This window comes from Elephantulus edwardii, unplaced genomic scaffold (genome assembly GCF_000299155.1).
Source record: "Elephantulus edwardii isolate Elephantulus edwardi_28Jun2011 unplaced genomic scaffold, EleEdw1.0 scaffold00003, whole genome shotgun sequence".
Classification (NCBI taxonomy): domain Eukaryota; kingdom Metazoa; phylum Chordata; class Mammalia; order Macroscelidea; family Macroscelididae; genus Elephantulus; species Elephantulus edwardii.
This window is the reverse complement of record NW_006399753.1, coordinates 442060-452871: the sequence shown is the minus strand read 5'-3', so window position 1 is coordinate 452871 and position 10812 is coordinate 442060. Positions and strand designations below refer to the sequence as shown.

The 10812-nt window shown below is 53.2% G+C and overlaps 1 protein-coding gene across 1 annotated transcript; it reads right to left on the bottom strand.

Annotated features, from left to right (window-relative positions):
- Positions 1 to 4734: 4734 nt before the first annotated feature.
- SLC39A4 (solute carrier family 39 (zinc transporter), member 4) lies at positions 4735 to 8860 on the bottom strand. Its single transcript, XM_006879411.1, has 12 exons — positions 8669 to 8860; positions 8093 to 8377; positions 7455 to 7644; positions 7135 to 7295; positions 6883 to 7057; positions 6486 to 6658; positions 6169 to 6347; positions 5941 to 6037; positions 5784 to 5838; positions 5540 to 5692; positions 4943 to 5130; positions 4735 to 4863 (listed from the first exon to the last, which is right to left on the bottom strand). The coding sequence occupies exons 1-12, from the start codon at positions 8858 to 8860 to the stop codon at positions 4735 to 4737; spliced, it is 1977 nt and encodes a 658-aa protein (XP_006879473.1).
- Positions 8861 to 10812: the final 1952 nt, after the last annotated feature.

Genomic DNA, 10812 nt, shown 5'->3' with positions numbered 1-10812 from the left:
CATATGTACAACAGCCCTAAATTCTGCTCTGTCCTGTGTCAATCGCACTGTCTCTGGTCTCTGATACACCCATTCCGATTACCCCAGTCACTGAATCAATCCACCTCAGAGTGGGCCTTCGCCTCCTGTGCTGTTCCTCCACCCTCCCAAGAATGATGTCCCTTTCCAAGGATCAGTTCCTCCTTACAACATGTCCAAAGTATGTTAGAGGGAGCCTCAGAATCCTTGCCTCCAGGGAGCTGCCCGGTTTAACCCTTTCCAGAATGAATCTGTTTGTTTTCCTAGCAGTCCATGGTACTCTCAATACTCTTCTCCAGCACCACAGCTCAAAGGCATCAATTCTCCTTTTATCCTCCTTAGTCATTGTCCAACTCTCTGATGCATAACAAGTGATAGCAAAGACCATGGCCTGTATTAGACACACCTTAGTCTCCTGAGAGACACCATTGCTCTTCAGTACTTTGAAGATATCCCTAACAGCAGACTTTCCCATGGCAATACACCTTTTAATTTCCTGGCTACTGGTACCAAGAGTGTTGAGTGTGGAGCCAAGCAAACTAAAGCTGTGAACAATCTCAATCTCTTCACCATCCATCCTGATGCTGCCAATTGGTCCAGTGGTGAGAATCTTTGTCTTCTTGATATTGAGCCTCAATCCATATTGGAGGCTGCAGTTCTTGACCCTCTGCAGTAAGTGTTTCAGGTCCTCCTCAGTTTCAGCAAGCAGGGTTGTGTCATCTGCATAACACAGATTGTTGATGAATCTTCCACCAATCCTGACACCACATTTCTCCTCACAGAGCCAAGCCTCCCAGATAATCTGTTCTTCATACAGGTTGAAAAGGTATGGAGACAGGACACATCCCTGGCGCACGCCTTTCCCAATTTTGAACCATGCAGTGTTTCCTTGCTCCGTTCTGATGACTGCCTCCTGGTCCAAGTACAGGCTTCACATTTTAGCACAATCAATTGTTCTGGGATTCCCATTCTTCTGAGTCAGTCACAGTTTGTTTTCATCCACACAGTCAAATGCCTTTGCATAGTCAATGAAACACAAGTAAGACATTCTTCTGGTATTCCCTGCTTTCAGCTAAGATCCATCTAACATTAGCTACAATATCCTTAGTACCATGACCCTTTCTAAACCCAGCCTGGACTTCTGGCAATTCTCTGCTGATGTGCTGTTCCAGTCGTTTTTTGATAATTTTCAGTAGAATCTTGCTTGCATGTGAAATGAATTATATTGTTCTATAGTCTCTACACTCTGTTGGGTCACCCTTCTTTGGGATGGGAACAAATATAGATCTCTTCCAGTCAGTTGGCCAAGTGGTTGTTCTCCAGATTTCTTTGCACAACTTGGTTAGCACATCCAAGGCAGCATCTCTTAGCTGAAATATGTCAATTGGTATAAAATCTATTCCTGGGTCCTTATTTTTTGCTATTTCCTTCATAGCAGCCTGAACATCTTCCTTCATCACCATAGGCTCTTTCTCACATGTTGTTTCATTAAATTCTTCTGTGTCTGCCAATTCCTTTTGATACAGTGACTCAGTATATTCTTTCCATCAAGCATAGGTTTCACATTAGCACAATCAAATGTTCTGGGATTCCCATTCTTCTCAGAGTCAGCCATAGCTGTGATCCACATAGTCAAAAGCCTCTGCATAGTCAATGAAGCACAGATAGACATTCTTCTGGTATGTTCTGCTTTCTGCCAAGATCCATCTAACATTAGCTATAATATCCCTAGTACCATGACCTCTTTTAAATCCAGCCTGCACATCTGGCAGTTCTCTGTTGACATATTGTTCCAAACTTTTTTCGATAATTTTCATCAGAATCTTACTTGCATTTGATATTAATGATATTGTTTGATAATTTCCACACTCTGTTGGATAACCTTTCTTTGGAATGGGAACAAATATTGATCTTTTCCAGTCAGTTGGCCAGCTGTCTGTCCTCCAGATTTCCTGGCACAACTTAGTGAGCACATCCAGGGCAGCGTATGTTTGTTGAAATAAATCAATTGGTATGCTGTCAACTTCTGGAGACTTGTTTTTTGGCAATTCCTTCAGAGTAACTTGAACTTCCTCCTTCATAACCATAGGCTCTTGCTCATATGTTATTTCATGAAATTCCTTCTGATACAGTGACTCTGTGTACTCCTTCCATCTTCTTTTGATGCTTCCTGGATCATTTAACATTCTACCCAAGTATCCTTAAGTATTTCCACCCGTGGCTTGAATTTGTTTTTCAACTCCTTCAGCTTAACAAATGCTGAGTGAGTTCAGCCCTTTTGATTTTCTGACTCCAGCTCTCTGCACATTCATTATAGTATCTTGCTTTGTTGTCCTGGGCTGCCTTTTGAAATTATCTGTTCAGCTCTTTGATTTCCTGGTGTCTTCCTTTAGTTTTGGCTTCTTGGTGCACTAATGCAATACTCAGAGTCTCAGCTGACATCCATTTTGATCTTTTTTTCTTTTCAGCCTTTGTAATGATCTTTTGCATTCTTCATGGACGATTTTGTTGATATCCTCCCAGAGCTCATTTGGTCTACGCTCCTTGATGTTCAAAGCCTCAAACCTGTTCCTGAGATGGTTTTGAAATTCAAGTGGGACAGACTTAAGGTCAAATTTTGGTTCCCGTGGACTTGATTTAATTTTCTTCAACGTCAGCTTGAACTTGCATATGAGTAGTTGGTGGTCTTTCCCACAGTCAGCACCCAGCCTGGCTTTCACTGCTGTTACTGAGCTTCTCCAGTGAGTCTTTCCACAAATGTAATCGATTTGATTCCTATGCATACCATCAGGTGAGATCCATGTGTATAGCCTGCGTTTATGTTTCTTATAAAAGGTATTTTCAATGAATAAATCATTGAATATGCAGAACTCTATCATTCTATCTCCAGCCTCATTTCTCTCCCCGAGACCATGTTTTCCAGCTACTGATCCTTCTTCTGTTCCCAACTTTTGCATTCCAGTCACCCATTATTATCAATGCATCTTGATTGCATGTTTGATCAATTTCTGACTGCAAAAGTTGGTAGAAATCTTCCATTTCCTCCTCTTTGGCTCTAGTTGTTGGTGCATATATTTGAATGATAGTGGTATTCACTGGACTTCTTTGTATGCATATGGATATTATCCTGTCGCTCATCACATTATATTTCAGGATGGATCTAGAAATGACTTTTTAAATTATGAAACCAACCCCATTTTTTTCCTCACAATTTTCATCCCTGGCATAGAACACCTAAATCCACCTAAAGGTAGTGGACTGGAGGGGGAGTGGTCAGTGGGTGAGCAAGAGGCTTCCTTTTGCCCACCTGCCCAGCACAACCTTGTGAGTGCCACACATAGGGAAACGTTCACCTGCAGTGGTCCTGTTTGTTGTGTCAATTTCTTATCAGTAAAAACACAGGGGGATAAAGAAGTCTGTCCAAGTCAACTTGCTGGAAGTCCTGCTTAGAAGCCACGGGTCCTTAGCCAGCTATTTGTCCCACTGCCTTACCTCCAGACAGTCAGCACCTACTTCCAGTTCTCTCATGTGCCAAGGGGACATCCACCTGGTGACATCTTAAAGTGACTACTGATGCAGTGAAGAGCCCTACGTAATGCTGTTTTGTGAGGAAGTCACCAGAGAGGAGATAAAAGCAGAAAGCCCAAGTGTGTAAGTTTTGTACATTAGCCCCCCCAGGTTGTAAGAGGCCCAGGCTCCATGGAGGACCAGACCTAGGATCTCTGGTCCACACCTTGTCCTTTGTAAGAAAAATGTGGTTTTCCATTTGTGACCATGCGCAGGAGGGAGCAGACAGAGCTAAGTCTCCCTTCTCCATGTCCATCTGTGGGAGTTTCAGGACAAGACAAGTGTTGGACCCAGTGGACTCAGAAATGGAGAGGAAGGGGGTCAGGAAGGACTAGGTAGGAACTAAAGAGAGGAGGGGGCACAGGAGGGTTGACTTTGGAAAGGTGAGTTTGGTTGGCTTCTAGGGCTCTTGCTGACCCCTCGAGGCCCCTGCTCCCCAAACCAACTACATTCTCCTTCAGCTCTGCAGCTTGGGCCCCATAGCTCCTGGATGATGCTACTGAAGCCCTACCCCTGGGCCTACTATTGTCCCCACCACCCTGGTAGGCAGCTAAGATTTCTGCACAGCAACTCGTACTCAGCCAGGTCTGTGTATTTAGGGGTGTGTGATGTCCTCGAGCTTTAAGACCTCTCAAGCATGACCCTTCCTACCTGACTGTGCCAACCCTTCTAGAACAGATGGACCCAAAGCCTTGTCTGAGGCTGGTCTCTGGCTTCTCTAGTCACACGCCCACTTTTGCCCTTACCATTTATGCTAATTCCTCTTATCTCTTGTCTGGACAGCATGTGCAATGGACAGAGCTCTGGGGACCGTTTCGGATCATGAAGGGTGATGGAGGCTGAATTGCGTCTCTCAGAAATAAATGTACAAATCCTACAACCCCAGCAGCTCAGAATGTGGCTTTATTGATCAATTGGTCTTTTACTCATAGATGAGTTGTGGGAGCTAACAGCTGAGAACAAGAGAACCGAGTCAGTCTGCCAGGACAGAGCTCAGGGGGCGGCCTCTTCACCTTCTCCAGGCCTGAAACCAAGCTGCACTAAGGCCAAGAGTTTGTTTATTTCTAGAAACTAGGAGAAAGAGCTAGAGTGCTCCCCAAGACCACCAGGCTAGCAATGTGGCAGGGTCCGAGGAGGCCAGGGCTGGGGTCAGAGGGTGATGCTGTCCTCGTATATGGAGAGCAGCAACAAGCAGGCCCAGCTGCTCAGCAGACCCACGTTATGCAGCAAGAAGAGGAGGCCAGGCCGGTCATCCTGCACGTGCATCATGGACGGGAGCTGGGGACGGACGGGTGGGCCGTTCAGCGTCAGCTCCGCCCTGCCAGCCCTCCACCCCTGCGGGCTGCCCGCTCCTCACCAAGTCACAGAGTGCCACGTAAAGGAAGAGGCCAGTGGCCACCGCCAGGATCCAAGCGTGACTGTCCTCACTGACCCCAAACGCGAGCGCCACATAGAGGCCAGCAAAGGCGGTGAGCGAGGACGCCAGGTTCAGCAGCAGCGCTCGGCTTACGCACAGCCCAGAGTGCAGAAGGGCCGCAAAGTCGCCTAGAGGCCACAGGCCACATGTCCAGAGGAACAGCTTCTTCTGCTACGACAGGCCCCGCCCACGTGGAGGCCCCCCGCCCCACCCATGGCCCTCCTGTTGCGGGTCCCGACCAACCAAGTAAAGCCCCGCCTACTCCACGACCCTCCTGTGTTCGGCCCGCCCGCCTACGTGTCAGCCCCGCCCACGTGCAGCCCCGCCCACTCCAGGACCCTCCTGTGTTCGGCCCGCCCGCCTACGTGTCAGCCCCGCCCACTCCAGGACCCTCCTGGTTGTCTGCCCCGCCCACCTCACAGAAGGTCCCGCCCCATAGACACACCCCGTTCCCACAGGCCCCACCCACTCTGATAGCCCCTCCCACGGCACGTCCTTTGTGCCCCCTACTACGCGTCACCTCACACACAGCCTTACCCAGTTCATGTGGCAGCTCGTGGAGAAATACTGCCAATGAGGTGGCCAGCCCGATCTTCCAGGAGGACGAGAAGGCAGCGCCCAGGGCAAGCCCATCAGCAAAGTTGTGCACTGCGTCTCCCAGTGTGATCTTGTAGGGCAGCAGCCGGAGGTCTGTAGAGACCCCCCCGGCATGGGCAGGCTGGACAGGCGGCCCTCGGTTCAGGCCGCACCAAGCCACTACTGCCCCCCAGTGCTTACTTACCTGGGCTCATTTTCTGGCGTCTATCTCTCAGTAAGTCCGGGCTCTCAACAGTTACCTGTGAAGGCCAATGTGGATGAGCCTCAGATAGGGTGGGGAACTCTGTGGCCAGAGCTGCACTGGAGGCCAGGGGCTGAGGAGTGGGGTGGGGCCAGCTCACCAGGTCAGCCCTTGAGCCCTCCTGGGACTGCAAGGTAGTCTGCAGCTGGCTGGACCTCAACTGCAGGGACATGCTGTGGCCATGGTTGCAGGGTGTGCTGGGGTCCTGTGTGGGGACAGCTACTCACTCGGCCCTTGATGTCCTGCCCCTCAGTGCTCTGCCCCTACCCACCTGTCTGCTCTCCCCTCTTGTCCACTCTCCCCACCGCTTGTCCACCCTCCCAATCACATGCTGGGTCCGCCAGTTGGGGCCTTCACCTCTGGGTCTCGAGGCAGCAGTAGGTTACAGAAACCCTCGAACAGGAAGAGGAAATACAAACCACCAAGTACAGCCAGGAGCTGCCAGGTGGGCTGGTGACTCTGAGTGCCGTGACTGTGGTCACTGTCATGGCTGTGCAGCCCCAGCACCTGAAGGACCAGGCACTGGGTCAAGCCAGCACTGACACCCCTGTCCCCACCTAGGAAGAGCATGCCCCAGGAGGTGTGCACTGGGGAGATGTGGGAAGAGGGGAGGCCAGTGAGGCAGGTGTTGTGGGCCAGGACTACCTGAGGAATCAGGTGCAGGATGGCATCACCAGTGAGCGCACCGACGGCCATGCTGAGGAAGAGCTGGATGCTGTAGTGGGTGACCAGGGAACAACCTTTGCAGGCCAGGAGAGTGACGCCCAGCAGTGAAAGCAGGCAGATAAGCAGGGTAGTCAGAGAGCCGTACAGGTACTCTGAAAGGGACAGTCCAGGAAGAACTGGCAGCTGATCAGCTGTGTCCTTCCCCACTGGAGTGCAGCTCCCACTGACCTTTTTGCCCTCTCCTACTCTCTAGAGCCCCATCCTACCCCAGCCCAGGGCTCCTGACCCCCTCTTACAGCCTAGCATCCTCCACACACCCCCTTCTTCTGAGTGGACCCTACTCCCCACACTACCAGCACCCCAGCCTCTCACTCACTCTCTGCCTGACTGAGCTGTTGGTTCTGGGTGGGGGTCTCCTCGTGGGAGCTGCAGGCCCCACTCAGTTGCTGTTGTACCAGGGCAGGAGTGAGCCGAGCCCAGGCTTCAGGGTCCACCCCAGCCTCCTCTGATATCCCATACACGGTCATCACGTCCCTGGGGCTCAGGCACAACTGGGGGCAAACAGTATGGGTGTGAGGGGCTAAGTAGAGCTGAGGCTACCTCCCAAGACCTTGTCCAGGGTGCTCACCGTATCCCACACACTGGAGGAGGTGGTATTGGGCGTGGTGGCCAGGGCCACAGGGTGCGTGTGGCCGTGGCCACCATCGTCTTCATGGTCATCATGGTTGGCATGACCCAGAGGCTCCGCCTCTCCGCCCACCTTTAAGCGCTGCATCAAGGTGGCCAGCTCTGGTAAGAGGACAGAGCCATTGGCCCCCATGCATCAATGTGGGCCAGCCATGTCCTCTAGAAGGGACTGAGGATAGGAGACCCATCAGCTAGGGCCCCCTTATCCCTTCCTGCATGCCCACTAGCCTTATGCCACTCCCTGTTTTGGCCAGGCCTCACCAGACAGTGTGAGATTGGGACCCTCGCCAATGTGCTGCCGGAAGACGAAGTCCATGAAGTAGTCAGGGGTGGGTAGGCCACTGAAGCAGGCCCCCCCCTGCACATGGTCCATGAGGGCAGCCAGGGCTGTACCAGGACCACGGGGACCTGCTGCCGCCTCCTTCAACAGCTGAGGCACGTCCACACAGGCCTGGGGGGACACCAGTCCTCAGGGGGTCAGGCCCCAGACTCCCACCTGGTCAGACCTCTTATAGGGTCTATACTTCCTCCCACCCTACCCAGACTGACCCCCCCGTCCCAGCATTGTCTCACACCTCAGCCTGATTTCTCACCCCAAGCCTGACCTTCAACACAACCTGGTGTCTCACCCTAATCTGACCCTCATCCAGGCTTATCGCCCCAGCCTCACCCTTTACCCCACCCAGACCTCTCACCCAAACCAGACTCCCTACCACAGCCTGGCCCAAACACCTCAGGATTCCCGATTTCCCCCCTAGTTTCAGAGCCATCCCTGCCCAGAACCAGCCCTCGCATGTCCTTCTCCAGAGCCTCCCTCAGGCCCTGGGAGTCTCCAGAGTGCTGGTGGCAGCCACTTCCGGTCACGGCCCTTCCTCTCCTTCGCTGCCCTAAAGGCTTGCCTTCCTCTCTGTGGACCTGGAGTCCGCCTGGGCTGGGATTCTTTGGAGAAGCCGGCTCAAGCCCAGGATCAAGGCCTTGGGGTCCTCAAGCTTGGCCAGCAATTGGTCGGCTCGGGCGCCCCAGTGGCCAGCTTGAATGTCTGCACATGTGCCGTTGGGGTCGCCAAGATAGAGGGCAGCGGCTGCACTGAGGCGGGCAATGTCCCCAGCACGCAGGACAGGCCCCGGGGGGAACCCCGGTTTCTGAGGCCAGCCCAGGGACAGGATGTTGTCCATGGTCAGACACTGTAGGAAGAGGGGAGGGAAGCTGGGGCCCAGGGCCATAGGAGCACCTCCTTCACCCCCACGCTCCCCTCCACACCACCATGGCACAGGGGTCGGCCTGCTCATACACCCACTCATCCCTGATTCCTCCAAAACACAGTCAGAGAGGACCTCCAGGGAGACCTATGTCCTTCAGCTGTGTGCCCCCTCCAGGCCTGGACCCTGTTGCCGCCCCCTGGAGGTGGCCCAGGGCCTTTACTGTCTGTTGGCCACTCTGGGGGAGGAGGCGGTCCTGGGCCTCTAGGCAGTTACCTTTCCACACGGCCCCGAGGAGCAGTGCACACGGTCCGCTAGCGTATTTAACAGGCTGCTCAGCACGGCTTGGTCCAGAGTGCCTCCTCTCGACATGAGCACCGGCAGCAGGCCAGTGGGGGTAGCCACTATCCCAGCCACCAGCACCGTGGCCAGGAGCAGCCCCAGGTCAAGCTGGGCCAGTGGAGCCATGTGAAGACCAGGGACGTGGAGCTATGGACAGAGCAGCTGCGACCACGAGGGCGTCTGGGGCCAGACTGGGGCCCGCCCGAGGGACCCGCCCGGCTCCTGCACAAGACCTCTCCCAGGTATTTCTGCGGGCTCCTGTGATTGGCTGCCAGCGGCTGCAGATTAGCTGTTCCAGAGACAGATCCTCCCAGATATTGTAGAAGAGCCTGAGGGCCCCTCCACCTCCCAGGGGCTTGGGGTTTCCCTTCCATAGCCCTGGCTCTGGGGCTGCTTTATGCTGGGGTTCTGGGGACAGAGGAGGAGTGCCATCGTAGTCACAGGGCCCAGAGTCACATCCAGCCCTCTGCTTCTCCCTTCCCCACAGAACCCTTAGGCAGGGGCAGCTCTGGATCTTTGGGCCACAGACGGGGTGGGGAGTGGAGGATGTCTCCAGTCTGGAAGGGGTGGAATGAATGGATAATTCCTCGGGGGCTCAGACCCCCTCCCCTATTCTATCTGGGTAAATTCCCAGAAAATAAACTGGAAATGAAGCTGAACTGGAGCCTCCCACCTGTGAGCAGAGCTTCTTGGGACCAGGATTAGGCTTCTGAGTCCCCTAGGGGAGGGCTGGGTTGGCCCCAGCTGCCTGATCATGCCTTGGCCTTTGCACTCTGAAGTCTTATCGCTGTTGCTGAGTTGCTCCTGGCTGGCAGAGGGACTGATCCACCCCCTATCCATAGAACTCTGCCCTGACAGCCCAACTTCTGACCCCTGGTCAGTCTGAGGACAGCAGGTGATTTCACATGGCTGCCCTGCCATGGTTTAGCCAAGCCCTGATCCCAAGTCCTGTGGCATCCAAGCCTGGACGTGCTCATACACTATGGAGTTGGAGGACTCTGGCCTCTGGGCCCGTGCCAGATGTGTGGCAGGGCAGCCACTCAGAAGGACTTCGAGGACCTGGGTTTCCTGAAGGCAAATGGGCTATAGGTCCCCAGGACATGGGTGTGCACACCGGGCCAGCCTGCACACAGACTGGACTCACAATGGTCCCTCTGGCCAGGAGCAAGGCAGCTTGACATCTGGGATCCCAGGGGAGCTGGAGAGGGGACACCTGTCCCAGAGGTTTGGAGGGTGGCTGTGCTCGATGTAGCAGGATACTAGAGAGATGAAAGACAGATCTCCATCTGGCTGCAGCCTCTGGCTACCCCCACTATGGAGCTTTTCATCAAGGTCTCAGCCTTCTAGCTGGTCCTGATTGGCCACAACCCCTCAACTTCATGTCCCCACTCCCCTGCCCTCCCCCTTCTTTGGTCGCCAGCCCATTGCAATCTTACCCAGGGCCCAAAGCTAGCCTTTGGTCCTGGGCCTTGGATTTTCTTTTGTGCATCTCCACATCCGTGTCCACTCCTATCAATCATCCCTCAGTGCCTGAAGTCTTCTCATCTCAAAAGCAGCGGCACCTCAGGCCTGGACCCCTCTCTGCACCTCAGACAGCAGATCCATTCGTTATACTCTTTTTGTCTACTTGAATTTGTTCTTATTTTTTTTAAAAAAAAAAAATAGGAAAAATGCGGGAATAGAGAGGGAAATAACCCCTATACACTATGAATTGGAAGCAAGACTTGGTTGTAGCCCCCTACTCACAAACTCAGCTCTCCAAGATGTTCCCACACACCCAATTTTCTTTTAAACAAAACACCCATACCAGCAACATAGGTATCTAGGATAGTGACTGAGATTTTTAACTGAACACTGGGAATGGAAGGGGGAAAGGGGAAGAAATGAGGGAGAGGCTCTAGTCTGGACAGAGTTGGGCAGCAAGAGAATTGAGCCCATATAGCTCACAGCTGCCAGGATCCCAGAGTGGCCCACAGTTTGCTCTGTAGTAAATCCTTTATTCCCCAAAGGCTTCGCAGCCCTGACTCCAAGTCCTCCCGCTCCTCTTCCAGTGTCCTCCTCCTTCCAGCTGCTCTTAG

Coding starts and splice junctions, on each gene's coding strand:
- SLC39A4 (XM_006879411.1), bottom strand. CDS start 8,860: ATGGCTCCACTGGCCCAGCTTGACCTGGGGCTGCTCCTGGCCACGGTG. Junction 8,378..8,668: donor CCTCGGGGCCGTGTGGAAAG/GTAACTGCCTAG, acceptor CTCTTCCTACAG/TGTCTGACCATGGACAACAT. Junction 5,693..5,783: donor ACGCCAGAAAATGAGCCCAG/GTAAGTAAGCAC, acceptor GGGTCTCTACAG/ACCTCCGGCTGCTGCCCTAC.